This window comes from Corythoichthys intestinalis, chromosome 2 (genome assembly GCF_030265065.1).
Source record: "Corythoichthys intestinalis isolate RoL2023-P3 chromosome 2, ASM3026506v1, whole genome shotgun sequence".
In the NCBI taxonomy this organism is placed as follows: domain Eukaryota; kingdom Metazoa; phylum Chordata; class Actinopteri; order Syngnathiformes; family Syngnathidae; genus Corythoichthys; species Corythoichthys intestinalis.
The window spans coordinates 43,915,409-43,929,752 of NC_080396.1; the positions used below are offsets into that span (position 1 = coordinate 43,915,409).

The 14,344-nt window shown below is 39.4% G+C and overlaps 1 protein-coding gene across 9 annotated transcripts in view; it reads left to right on the top strand.

Moving 5' to 3' along the window:
• Positions 1-14,344, top strand: part of ubr4 (ubiquitin protein ligase E3 component n-recognin 4) — an 80,881-nt gene that overhangs the window by 48,778 nt on the left and 17,759 nt on the right. For 7 of the 9 annotated variants that reach the window (XM_057822837.1, XM_057822870.1, XM_057822845.1 and 4 more), the window contains 21 exons: positions 37-264; positions 387-544; positions 1,186-1,360; positions 1,487-1,688; positions 1,999-2,162; positions 2,264-2,480; positions 2,646-2,862; positions 3,344-3,376; positions 3,603-3,666; positions 3,763-3,897; positions 4,907-5,081; positions 5,169-5,300; positions 5,428-5,549; positions 5,652-5,763; positions 6,943-7,073; positions 12,721-12,898; positions 12,993-13,097; positions 13,269-13,406; positions 13,634-13,802; positions 13,895-14,099; positions 14,172-14,285. In XM_057822837.1, the coding sequence (XP_057678820.1) occupies positions 37-264; positions 387-544; positions 1,186-1,360; positions 1,487-1,688; positions 1,999-2,162; positions 2,264-2,480; positions 2,646-2,862; positions 3,344-3,376; positions 3,603-3,666; positions 3,763-3,897; positions 4,907-5,081; positions 5,169-5,300; positions 5,428-5,549; positions 5,652-5,763; positions 6,943-7,073; positions 12,721-12,898; positions 12,993-13,097; positions 13,269-13,406; positions 13,634-13,802; positions 13,895-14,099; positions 14,172-14,285 (3,174 nt within the window). The remainder of the gene's footprint in view (positions 1-36; positions 265-386; positions 545-1,185; positions 1,361-1,486; positions 1,689-1,998; positions 2,163-2,263; positions 2,481-2,645; positions 2,863-3,343; positions 3,377-3,602; positions 3,667-3,762; positions 3,898-4,906; positions 5,082-5,168; positions 5,301-5,427; positions 5,550-5,651; positions 5,764-6,942; positions 7,074-12,720; positions 12,899-12,992; positions 13,098-13,268; positions 13,407-13,633; positions 13,803-13,894; positions 14,100-14,171; positions 14,286-14,344) is intronic. The other 2 variants (XM_057822860.1, XM_057822904.1) reach the window with 1 other exon arrangement.

Below are 14,344 nucleotides of genomic sequence, written 5' to 3' on the forward strand. Positions count from 1 at the left end.
GATTTGTATTGGTCATTTTCAATGTTTCTCCCATAGATTTATGACTTATCTGTGGATGCATTGAGTCCCATGTACTACTTCCTACTGCCAAGTTCCAAGATTCGTGATGCTACCTTTCTTTTCAATGAAGAGGGAAAGAACATCATTGTCATCATGTCTTCTGCGGGTTACATATATACCCAGGTCATGGATGAATCCAGTAGTGCTCAACATGGGCCGTTCTATGTCACAAATGTGTTAGAGATAAGCCATGAAGACCTGAAGGTAAGGGATGGCATACAGAAATATACAATTAAAAGAACATTATCTCTACTTGTATATTAGTAATATCAAAAATAGAAGCAAAATTTGCTTGAATGCTTCTTTTTTTATTTTTTCCTTTTTAGGACAGCAACGGTCAGGTTGCTGGAGGAGGGGTGTCAGTCTATTACTCCCATGTTCTCCAGATGCTTTTCTTCAGCTACAGCCAAGGAAAGTCTTTTGCTGCCACAGTGAGTCGCAGCACTACTGATGTCCAGAGACTATTTCCCATCCATGTCAAAAGGTATGGTTTTCCCTATTATTGAGCTCTATTTGTTGTTGTTTTGCTGTGTATATATATTTTGAGTCGGTTTTTGAAAAGGCTACCCTGCCGATCTTGATTTTTGTCTCTGTTTTTTCTAATGTAGCAAAAAGAAAATCTCAAGGTTTAAGGAAATTGCTAAATTAATTTTCTTGAGAAGAGAACAACTAAATATCAGTTCTGTAAGGCTTGATTCCTTTTAGTGCTGGAACAGTTTAAATGTTAGCTTTCACAAAACTGATTAAATTCACTCAAAAAACACAATGAAGCCATCTAAGTAGCAGCCAAATGACAATTAACAAACAGTGGCTATATGGAAATTTCACTCCAGCCATATTAAAGTGGCAACAGATATTGCAATCGTGAACATATTGGGGTTGTGAAAGTATGAAACTACTCAACAAGTGCACTTGTTGCAAACTATGCTTTTGTTAATAATCATGGCCTAATGTAGCTAACTAACTCGAGACGCGATTGGCAGACAAGATCTGTATTTTAAGTGATTGATCGGTCACTGATCACCCAAAATGGATTAAATCGGCCCAGATTCATCGGTGCATCTTTACAGTTATTAAATTGCCCTGGCTATTTTAGCCGTTAATTGGTATGTTTGCCCTGAACAGCTCCAATGGCAGCAGCAATAAAATGTCACCGGCCCTTTGCCAGTGGTCTGAGGTCATGAACCACCCAGGGCTGGTATGCTGTGTGCAGCAGACAACGGGCATTCCACTCGTTATTATGGTTAAGCCCGACACCTTCCTTATTCAAGAAATTAAAACTTTGCCAGCCAAAGCTAAGGTAAGGGCATTGCCTATTTGTTACTTAGTAATATATATTGGTATGTAGCTGTAAAAATCACTTGTCTATCTACCTTTTTGTACTACCACAATATGTTTTTGTATCACCTAATACGTTCTCTTGTAGATCCAAGACATGGTAGCAATCCGACACACTGCCAGTAATGAACAACAACGCACGACCATGATTCTTCTCTGTGAGGACGGAAGCCTGCGAATCTACATGGCCAATGTAGACAACACTTCTTACTGGCTCCAGCCCTCACTACAGCCCAGCTGTGGCATCAATATTATGAAACCTGTCCGCAAGCGCAAAGCTGCAGCAGCCAGTAAGCTTCTGCAAATTTTTGTGTTAATAACAAATCAAGCAACCAGATTTGGTGGTCTGTTCATGCTTTAAACATAAACAAACAATCATGACAAATTCTGAATTGTATACAGTTATTTCTGGATTGGTCCCAAAACAGATGACTATTATTGAAAATAAATGCCAGTTTAATTTTTCTTAGGCCAAAATACAAAAGCATGCTTTTTAGGAATAATATGAACATTTAGATGTTATAGGTCCTTTAATTACTCGGAAAATTATTATCAACATCTTTAAGAATCTAATTTCCATGTTGTGTATTTGTTTTTTAGCAACCCGAACATCCAGTCAGGTAACTTTCCCAGTAGACTTTTTTGAACACAACCAGCAACTGACTGAGGTGGAGTTTGGAGGCAATGACTTGCTGCAGGTCTATAATGGACAGCAGATTAAACACAGACTCAATTCTACTGGGATGTATGTGGCTAATACAAAGGTAGGCTCAGTGAAGACAAGATAGCGTTAGTGTCGAGCCCCCTCCCCCCTTGCCGTATAAGAAGGATTCAACTATTCATATTCTTTTTTCTTTGCACCTAGTCTGGGGGTTTCACTGTGGAAGCGGTGAACAACAACAGTTCAATGGTTATGACTGGCATGCGAGTGCAAGTTGGTACTCAGGCCATTGAGAGGGCGCCCTCTTATGTTGAAGTTTTTGGCCGCACCATGCAGATAAATCTGACAAGAGCACGCTGGTTTGACTTCCCTTTCACCAGAGAAGAAGCATTACAGGCTGACAAGAAGCTTTCAATTTTCAGTAAGTGAATTTTTTACCAGGAATTTTCCCCTACATCGACTAAAAGCACAGCAATTAGTAATTAAGTGAAGTTGGGTTTTGGGGGGGAATGTGTGTTTTGCACCAAACCTGTTATCATTTTCAGTGCTGAATAAAATGTTGTTTTGACTTCCTTTTCCGTGTCAGTTGGAGCTTCGGTTGACCCGTCTGGAGTTACCATGTTGGATTCAGTCAAGATCTATGGCAAAACTAAAGAGCAGTTTGGTTGGCCTGAGGAACCACCAGAGGACTTCTCTTCAGCCTCTGTAAATAATGTCTGCAGTCCCAACCTTAACCAGAGCAATGGTCCCTCTGATGGCGATGTTGTCACACCATCCACGACTAGTGGCTCTGTGCTGGAGAGGTATGACTTCATTTATATCAGCATTTGTGCATTTTTTGTAGTAATTATGTGAATGACCATCACTTAGATTTTGGGTTACTGTCTTTATTTTTAGGTTTTCTATTATTCTTCATACTGTGATATCTGTACTTAGAATAGATCTGGACAATATAAGCAAGTCAACTCAAGATGGAGCAATATCCATCTTCCAATTGTATATCGATTCTGTAGTGCCAGGACAATTTTACTGTTCATTTCTGATAATGGTTATATACTGTACATTTTTCATGTTTTCCATGAGTCTAACCTTTAAGCTTGAGCTGTTTTAATTACTGGTGGTGGGGTTCTCCTTTGAGTAAATAGTGCATGGCTACAGCAAAGTCATCTTTCTTGCATGTGTCATTTGTTTTTAGCAGAGTTGTTTATTTTCACTTGTTCGTTTCTGTGATCCTCACACTTTTTTTTTCTTTTTTTCTTTTGCTCCCAAATGTACAATAAAAAGTTGTGAAACTGAGTCCTTATCCACCTTGGACCGGTTAGTAACAGCCCTTTCTCTGCTCGTCTTGTACGTTTTTGTGCATGTGTGCCTGTTTGTGTGTCCATGCCTGAGTCTGTGAAAATGCTACACGCCATTTTTTTCTGATACATTCTTCCTGTGTGACGTACTTTTTGCAGTTCAGAGTAGTTTGACCTTTGCACATAATTCACTTTTTGGACAACTCAAAACTAGCAGTGGGTGTGATATGTACTTTTAATTGCAGGCTTGTGGTAAGTGCTCTGGAAGCTCTGGAAAGCTGCTTTGCTGTTGGATCCTCGAATGAAAAGGTAAATTATATACAGTATAATGTAGCATTGAAGTACCGAAACATTTGAATAAAAAGTCACTAAAAGGGAACTTGAATAATCATTGCCTTTATACAGGAAAAGAACAAGGCTGCTGCATTGGAGCTGGCCACTTTACTCCTGTCAATGCCAACCCCAGCAGGTGTTCAGCAGCAAACGAAGGGACTCCTTGCCAGTCTGCACACCAGTCGTACTGCCTATCACAACCACAAGGTAGACCAAAACATTTATGACAGTAATAATATTTGAGGCGTCAATTGGTAATCTTCTAAAACAAGAGGATCCAACTACGACAGGGTTGTCCAGATTATTCAACATAGGGCCGCACTGGGTGCTGGATTTCATTCCAACAAAACAAGATGACACCTTTTCACCAATCTGGTGTCTTACAAGTGTAATCAGTTGATTGCAGTCATGTGCTGCTTGGTTTAGCAGAAACTTGATTGGTTAAACTGTCTGTGCTCAAATGGTAGGAACAAAAACCAAGACCCACAACGGCCCTTGAGGACCATTTTGGACATTCCTGAACTACGAGTATGTAGTTTTGTGGTTGCTGAGTAGAGAAATCAGAGTGTCGAGGCACAGGGTTCAAATACTGGCTTCTGTTTCTGCACATTCTCTTTGGGTCCTTGGCCAAGACACTTCACTCAACTTGCCCATTTGAAAGTAGTGCAAGAGTGATTGCTAATTTTTGAAAGCACCTTTAAAGATCTATGCTGAGTGATCGTCACACATTAAATGTACCTTTTCGCATTAGCATAGCATTCGCCTTAGCATTAGCATCAACTTTAGTGATGATCAACTTTTTTTTTTTTTTTTTTTTGTCTTTCCCCCACATACAGTTCGTAGCTTACTCGTTGGGTATAATTAATTGAAAATAATGTACTGTTTTCCTGCTGAGTGTGTATTACAGTCACAAAGTTGGCCTTGTCTTGTCAAGGCTACAATACGTGCTCGTCTGTCAATATTCATGCGAACTTGTTGGAAGCCTTTTGTATTAAAACGTTTGAATTTTACAGATGAAAATATTTTGATTGTTGACTAAAACAATTTTGAGGTTTCGTCAACGAAAACTAGAAGAGGACGAACACTTTTTGAAATGACTAAATTACAATTAAGACTAAAAAGTATTTTCGTCCAAATCCAAGACGAAAATTCTAAAGGCTGCCAAAAACAACACTTGAAGAAGCTATTAACTTTTCCATCTACTTTCCATCCCCAGGACCAATCACTGCTAAGTAATGCGGTTCAGTGTTTGAACAGCTGCAGTCGGGAGGGCAAAGAACTCGACCCTGATGTTTTTCAGAGACTTGTAATCACTGCCCGTTCCATTGCCATCATGAGACCCAACAATTTGGTGCATTTTACCGAATCCAAATTACTTCAACAAGACTCTGGTGAGATGCTGTCTAGTTTATGTTCAAATTGTTGAAGTATTTTTTAGGTATATGAAAATTTGACTGTTTTGTCCCCCCACCATCCAGATATGACAGACGATGGGCAGAAAAATGTGGAAATTGAAAGCCACAATTTCATCACACAACTGATGAGTAACTTCTGGAAACTTCATTCCCTCAAACCAAAAAATGCCTTTCTTGCTCCTGCGTGCCTGCCTGGTAAGTGCACATTTTCAATATAACAGTTAATAATTTTACTGGTACCATCATAAAGGGCAGTAAATGGTGATTTTGGAGATGAAAACATGACTCAATGTAATGCTATGCATCCTTATGTCCCTCAAAGGACTCACTCATGTGGAGGCAACAGTAAATGCTTTAGTGGATATAATCCATGCATACTGCACCTGTGAGCTTGATTACATCAATGTGGCCTCGAAAATCTACATGCAAATGTTACTCTGCCCTGTAAGTACATTGTCAGTTTATCAAAAACATTCCCCTGGAGTGCTCAAGAAATTTTATAGTATTTTGCCTGTATTAAATGTGCCCACTGATGGTTCATTTCAGGACACAGCCGTGAGCTTTGCTTGTAAGCAGGCACTGATCAGAGTGCTTCGACCACGAAACAAACGTCGCCACGTTACTATTCCATCTCCCCCACGCTCCAACACACCCATAGGTATATTTTTGCCACATTTACGTAATAATTCTTGCATCTACTATATAATTTTATAATTTGGAATAATATGTGTCAGAAAAACATTTGGCTTCCTTTACATTTTATAGGGCACTCATTCAATTCTGGCTGCCATTGGCAGTGCTAAATGACTGTGATAGAGAATGATTGCTGCTAGCCCTCTCAGTCAAAATTAATTGGAAGTCTTGCACTATCATTGGCACTGAAAAATTAGACTGGCAAGCCAACTTGACTTTTGCCATGTACATGGCAAGTCAGTCTGGTCTTCTGTGGTTTGGGCTGATTTCAAAATCAATGCTAGAGGTGGGGCTAACAAGCTCAGACTGAATATGAATTTACCTGTCATAAAAGCACAGATGCGACTTTCGGTTGTAGTCAATGTGTAGTTCTCAAACATTTATGCAAATGAGCGCTCCAATAACTGCATTTTTTGTGAGAAAACTAGGCATAGATAGATATTCTCACTCTTCGAACATACAAGCAATAGGATGCTGGAAAAACGTGCTATCGAGTGTCCCATAGCAACTTCTTCATCGTGTATATGAGGAAAAAAAACAAGAAAGCACAACACCTTCCAAAACTACGGGGGGTGTAAAAAAAGATTCGCTGTTGCTCCCCAATCCTCCCGCACATTCTTTGATTTGTGGAAAATCCAGTTGAAACCACAGAAGACCAGACTGATTTAACATGTATCTTGGACATTGCAAAAGTCAAAAATGAGCATTCTCAGCTAGTCCTCCGAGTTTAAATGAATTATGTCTATCATTGTCAATGGCATGCCATGACTTAAACGCTATGGCATTTATAAAAACAACAACAAAAAATCACCCAAAAAAAAAGATCAATATTGGTGTTATTGGAGGCCGTAGCCAGAGCATTTCTGTGTTTATTTTATCACCTCATTGGTCTATTTTTTTCATAAAATAAAAATAATGAGTAGCAAGTAAAAAAAATATTTCTATAGTGAGAATTGAGACCTGACATCCATATACGTGGACAAAACATTTTGGGTTATGTTGGCCACAATATTGAAGTGTGTGGCCTACATGACCCAAATTGTGATGTGCAGACATGTGGACGCCAGGTCTTTAATCTTTTTTAATGATCAGAAATGGTCTCTTGATCTATAAAGGGCTAATTGCTGAGTCTTTTCTTTATTAGGAGACAAAGATGATGACGATGATGATGATGCAGAAGACAAAATGCAGTCATCTGTGCTCACCAGTGGAGAGGAGGTTAGACCGGACAGTCAGGAACAGAATGAAGTGGACCATGGCGACTTTGAGATGGTGGTGAGAAAAAAGAAGTGATTATTTATTCCAGGGTTTACCCCAGAATACTTGCAACGTCCTCTGGCAGCCCACCGTTTTTTAGGGGCTTGGGGGCGTGATAGGAGTATTGAAATTATGACTATTATTTGTTATTGTAAGCCATTTATTTACACTACTTAAATGTAGTCTTACAAAAAGGCAATCTTGAAATGTGGTTTTAACAAACAAAAATACAATGCTGTTCTGTGTAGTGGAACAAAGCTGGGATAGATTTGTTCAAATAATCGGCCGTAAGATGTCGCCATTGCGCTTTCAACAGTATTACCAGACGTGGTTTAAATGCGGGGGTATGAAAATGTTTCGGCACTCTCCTAACAATTTGAACTATTTTCATGTATAAATCGTTGGTTGTTTTGATGACCAACATAATGTTTATGTATTTAAAAAACAGTCATATTCAGGCATGAAAATCTCACTTTTCGGCAAAATTTGCCGTTTTGAAGTCAAAAAGGGTGACTGACCTAGGTGAATTGTGTAGATCCAAGGAGAACATTTTTAGGTGGGGGTGGGGGTTTTGGGAGATTTTTTTAACGTAGGATGCTTGGTATGCAGGGAAAAGCGACACAAAGCCAAAAAAAGCGCACCAGAGTGGCCAAAACATTGACTTATTTCAACGAAACAAAGGAGGGTACACTGTTGTGTTCTGTCTCTTCAATGCCAAGCTTGGCTGTAGGTCGGCTGTGAATGAACACCTAAAGTGCCGTCACAAGCTGGCAGATTGTAAGTCCATCTAACTAACGGCATGTTTTATTGAACTTGCTCAGCCTGTCGCGATATGCATTTATCACACGGTAAATAAAAATGTGGGTGGTAATTTTCACAGCTGTGTTTTATTGTCGTGTGCGTGTGTGCATACATTTGTGCTTGCGTGTACACGTGTGTGTTGATGGCATATGAGACTCCAGTTCTTTTCACAGATGTTTCTTGGTCATCAACACGTACAATTAAGCCTGTCGCAATATGCAATAATTCCATTTATCGCGCGATATATAAAAATGAAGGCGGTAATTTTTCCGCTGCGATTTATCGCCTCGCGTGCACGTGCGTGCGCGCGTGCGGCAGACGTGCTGTTAAAAGTTCGGATTCCTCGTTACCAACTGCGCAAAATGCATCTTCGTTCCAGGTCCGGCAAAAACTAGCGCCGGAGCCAATCGTTCCCATTATATCCTATTGTTCAACGTATAGACCCTACCCACGTGACGTCACAACTCCGTCCTCCTGACTGGTACCGCCCAATTGTCCGTCAACACATCGTGTTTACCTGTTACGGCTACGTACATTCCTCCTATTTACGGCGCGTTTTTCTGCTCGTTAACATTAATAATCAAAATGGTGAAGGCGTGTGTGGCGGTCGGTTGCAATAACAGAGAAGATAGACGGAGAGACTTGAAGTTGTACCGTATTCCGAGAGACCCGGAGAGGAGAGAACGAGATGTGCTGCTGCAATTCGACGAGAAAACTGGGCTCCAAATGATTACCACAGATTATGTAGTAGTCATTTTATATCTGGTAAGATGCATTTAATATATATTTAGAGGGTTTTGGGCTGACAACCACAATTAAGATCATCGCTAGGCTAATCGCCAACAACATACACGTATGTATGTAGTGAGAGTGCTATCGCTAAACCATATAAACATTAAAAGCCCTAGCTCCATTGACAAATGACATGAAATACATTAGACTTGACAGTGGATGTTAGCAAGAACAAAAGATTTTGAATTGAAAATTTCGTAACTCACCTTTCCAAGCACAAGATAGATTCCTGCCGAATTTTCGTGGACGAGGACCCGTTTCACCCAACCAGCAACGAAGTATTTATAAGCCTCCAAGCTCTTAAAGTTTTACAAACTTTCGTGAGAATAGGCTGATTTTGTGTGGACAAGATAGTTGTAAATATCAGGGTAGCTAGCAGATGTCAGGCAAATACGGCGAAGACAGCGGGTCGAAAAACATCGATTTAGGCATCAAATATGGATCTGGCGAATGGATAAACTGAAGCTTTTCCGCATAACGCCTTTTATGCAACGCATCAAGTGAGTTTACGGCATCCGAAAGCACCGGGTCTTCCATGAAATGCATTATAAGTTGCTCGATCAATTGAGACCATTGATAATACAGACACAAAATGACGGACAAGGGGCGGAACAATACAGCGATCACATGATTTTGTGACGTCGGTGGGTAGGGTCTATACCGGCTGCGTCAGTGCTCCGGAGTGACTGTGACCATCTATGGCGCGCCAGTGTTGTTGACGTGTGGGCGCTCCCGTCAGGAGTGACATTTCACGCGGGGCGGCTATGTTTCGGCACAACGCTGGATATTTACAACGAAGTCTACCAAAACATTGTTACCGACTTGGCTGCTACGAATAACCTCACTTTGACAACGAACAGCTGAATGAAATTAAGAGCGCTGTGCTTCAAACTCGTCCTGTTTATGAAAGCCGTCATATGCTGGTGTTGTGTAGTAATGAGCAGTCGTGACTACAGCGGCGCTTGCTAACTTTTTTACTGCGCGGCGTTGCACGCACACATTAGATATCATGAAATGGCAAACTTGATGTGCTACGTTCCATGCCATTGGCTACGTGAGCCCAGAGTGATTATGGGACATGTAGTCCATATACTAGAATTCGAAACTGTCATTTTTTGTCACATGAGGTTAAGAAGGCCAAATCAATCCATACCAGTGACTATAGATAATGTTGCAAATATTGTTAATTCAGTACGTGACATAGATGGATTCGGACCATAAATAGGATGTCTTGCTCATGTAGTTAACCTAGCTGCTAAGAGAGCTGTAGCAATCAACGGTGTACCCTGCCTCACTTTACAAACAGTAAAGATTGTTCTCAGCACTTTTATACAAATTGTTTTCATATCAGTAAGAAGTAAGCACATAAATAGTATGCACTAAAATGCATGTTTATGTGATGGCAATTTAATTTTTGCTCGTTAGCAAAAAAAAAAAAAAAAGAAATAAAAATACAATTTTTTTTTTTTTTTTTTTTTTAACAGAGCATTAAATGTATTGAATCGGATCGGAAATCGTGTCCCCCGTATCAAAATTTGTACCGAGCCATGACTTAACTGTATCGTTGCATCCCTATGGAACACCATTGCAGAAGCTATGACGGGAAAAGTTTTCATTTGCCTAAATGCTTAAGTTATTAAGTGCATTTTTTTTTTTTTTAAACACATTTTATTTATTCTGTGTTTCTGTATGGTATCAATATTGTTGTTTTTTACTTAAGAGGCATGGTCTATTGTTTTTAGTTGTGATTTCTTAAAAAGTACATTTGAATTTAAGAGTCAATATCGCGTTTAAATGGGTGTACTTGATCTATTAATATATACTGTATTCACACTGTGTTATTGTAAATTGGTTAAAAAAAATTGGGGGGGGCGCAATAATATCGCATATTGCAATAATTTATGAGAATAATTATCGAACACTAAAATTTGTTAACGCGACAGGCCTACGTACAATTAAAGTGCAGACATAAAAACTAAGGAAACACATATATTAAACACTGTCATCATTAGCATTGCTACATTGAGACTAATGGGGGGAAAAAGACAACCTACCGTACTTTAGCCTGCCATAAAACATTGGCAGTCTTCTCCAAAACGCAAACTTCCGCTTAAAAGGTGACACTCCAAACATGAAAAATCGCATTTGCTAACGAAAAAGATGAAAAAAAATTGATTAATGACATCACATGCAATGACAAAAACAGCCTTTTTTGCAGAGTTTAAAGCTTACTGTTAGCAATTTAACGATCATACATCCGGTGAACATTTCAAAATAAAAGCACGTCATGTTCGTCATAGAAATATTGCTTTCTGGAGAGAATCCTACATACTTCAGAATTCAGATTCTGCACTAAGAATAGCTTTAAAATGACACCCTTTATGAAAAATCTGATTGGCAAGTATTATAATACTATTATATATAGTAGTATTCTATGATAATATTGCTAGATTTTTTTTTTAAATTCTTTGAATCATTTTGGAAAGGTGAAGTCAGTGTTCTGAATCTGTTTACATTCCATTCTTTTGCACTAGTTAATTTGACCTCATCGTTTATTTGTGATTTATTGTTATTATTTATGTGTTTATTTCTACTTTAATAAAGAATTTAAGTGTTCCAAAATGTTTTTGTAAATTAATAAGCGCCATCAAAAATTTCATTATTAAATTAGTTTAAAAAAAAAAAACAAAAAAGGAAGAAAAAAAAAATAGATCAGTCGACTAATTGTAAGAATAGTCGGCTTAATAATCGCGAGAAAATTAGTCGCTTAGGAACATATTTCCTCCACACCCATCTTACCTTTTAAACCCCTGACCCATTTTCATGCCTGAATATTTCAGAAGTGAAACCAGGTTTATTAGACTAATGGAAAATGTCTAGTATATAAAGCACTGAGGAAAACCCAGTTCTATTCAGATTTCTAAAGTTTACTACATGAACCCAAATTATGATTTCAATTTACAATGTGCATTGACATAATACATGGGTTGTTCAAATGGGACCAAATATCGTTTGACGATATATCGCGATTCGAAACATCATGATATGTCGCAATATAATGATTAGATGCACTGCCACATGATTTGAGCAGGATAGTCCACAAATACTATACTCAAATCATATTACTGACCCAGCTACTTTACTACGGGTAGCCACTAGCCATTTTATGGCGTTCATGAGGACGAGTCAGAAGAACAGCCTTCCACTCATTTACCAAGGATATAAAACTAATAGCAGGTAATTAAATCAAAGGTCATTAAAACTTACATTTTCAAAATGAAACTAAAACTACCACATAACAACAAACTAAATAGCACAACTAGTAATTAATGAAATAACTGGAACACTACCTGTTGGAATAATTAGCACAGTCCATGAACCTTGAAAGTTACTTAGATCCTCGCATTGCATGCTGGGAGGCATGAGACACAACTTGCAATATTTGGGGACAACAGCAGTGGCAACATATGTTGTCTGTCTCTCCCAAGGGAAGTGAGAGATTGAACAGTGATGGCCAATCGTGGTTCATTTGCTCTGAAGTGGTCTTGAAGCCCAAGGGGCCAACAGTGTTGACAATTCTATGACTATTCAAGAAAATATGAATGTGCTTGTGTTACTGTATGAACAAAATGCAACAAGTGCGATAAGGATACTTTTGTATTTTTTTTATTTAGAAATAGCTTTCCCGCAGTGTTTGTGTTTAAACTGTTTATTTATTTTTTTAAATTTCACTACCTTTACAATAGTCTTCACAGCCTGAAAATCCAAAACATGTGGGATGACTGGCAATCGCCATTGCGTTTCGCGGCCGTTTTATACTAAAGTCTGTACTGCATTTGCATGTGCAATTGAAAAATAAGTTTTAATTACATTTATGTTTTTTTTCTTCTTTAAAACCTTTTTCTGATATCGTGACCCTGGCATATTGAGGTGCATCATGTTGTGAGTTTAGGTGCATTGTCCCATCCCTAGTGCATGTGCTGTCAAACTTGTCAATTATTTAGCTCATAAATGATACAAAGCTCTTGGTATGCAGGGACATTTAGCTAACCTCGGTATTTGCCTTTTTTAGTCCGAATCCATGGTCCTGGAGACCCCAGAGAATCTAAACAACGGCAATCCATCCCCTTTGGAAGCATTGCTAGCTGGAGCTGAAGGTTTCCCTCCCATGCTGGACATCCCTCCCGATGCTGATGATGAAACTATGGTGGAGCTAGCAATCGCGCTCAGCCTTCAGCAGGATCAGCAAGGTCAGTAGGGGGAAAAAAACAAGTTAAAAACATTGTTTTGAATTGCTTGGTCAGTAGTTGAAATGCATATTGATGGGCATTTTCTATATTGTAGGGAGTAGTAGTAGTGCCCTTGGCCTTCAGAGCCTCGGTTTGTCTGGGCAAGCTCCAAGCTCCTCATCACTGGATGCTGGCACGCTGTCAGACACCACAGCATCAGGTAATAGGACCAACTTGGAAAATTATTATGGTCTAACACTATTATAAGAAAGTTTTTAGTTTTTGATTCCGTGTTGGATGCTTTGGATCATTATGACATGGTTTGAATTAATGTGCCATCGTCCAGATGACTGCGTTGTATTTGGTGATACAGCTCTTGCTTTGATTTCAGCTCCGGCATCTGATGACGAGGGCAGTACTGCTGCTACTGATGGCTCCACACTACGGACCTCACCAGCTGAGCATGGGGGCAGTGTGGGTTCAGAGAGTGGAGGTTCTGCTATCGATTCTGTTGCAGGAGAGCACAGTGGTGGGTGATTGTTTGGGAACACTACACATGTACAATATAAAAACTTGTTTTTGTCATTTCTGGCGCTTCATAAACAGACATTTGATTTCAGATTTAGAAAATAAAAATTAACCATAGATTTTAACTCTGGTTGCCTGACAAATCTACATATTAGATAAATAGATTGTAATTGCTATCCTTTCCATTGAAACCGCTACTCAAATTACTTGCCTCTTTTATCAAAACAGTGTCAGGACGCAGCAGTGCATATGGGGATACAACAGTAGAGGGCCACCCTGCCGGTCCAGGTAGTGTAAGCTCCAGCACCGGCGCTATAAGCACCACCACAGCCCAGCAGGAAGGTGAAGGCTCAGAGGGAGAGGGAGAGACAGAAGGAGACATCCACAGAAGCAACAGGTTAAACCTCAGGAATCTGGTTTGAGATTTGTTAGTCAACTTGTACTGTAGAAATGTGATTTAAAAAATAAAATTCACCGTCTTGTGATCAGGCTTCACATGGTTCGTCTTATGTTACTGGAGCGCCTGCTACAGCACTTGTCTCAGCTTCACAATGTTGGTGGCGTTCAAGCCATTCCTTACATGCAAGTTATCCTTATGCTGACCTCTGACCTCGATGGGGAGGATGAGAAGGATAAGGGTGCCTTGGATGACCTTCTTGCGCAGCTTATTGCAGAACTTGGAATGCATAAAAAGGTATCAGTAGGCTATTTACGAGAAAGCATCTTATATACGCATATTTTGCTCAACTACCTCTTTCCTCTGCAGGATGTTGCAAAAAAGAATGATCGTTGTGCTATGAATGAAGTACATCTCGTCATTATGAGGCTGCTCAGTGTCTTCATGTCTCGAACCAAATCTGGCTCCAAATCCTCCTCCGAGGTATGTTAATTTCGAGAGGTTTTCCCCCCAAAACATAGAGGTTGGAGCACATGCTTGTT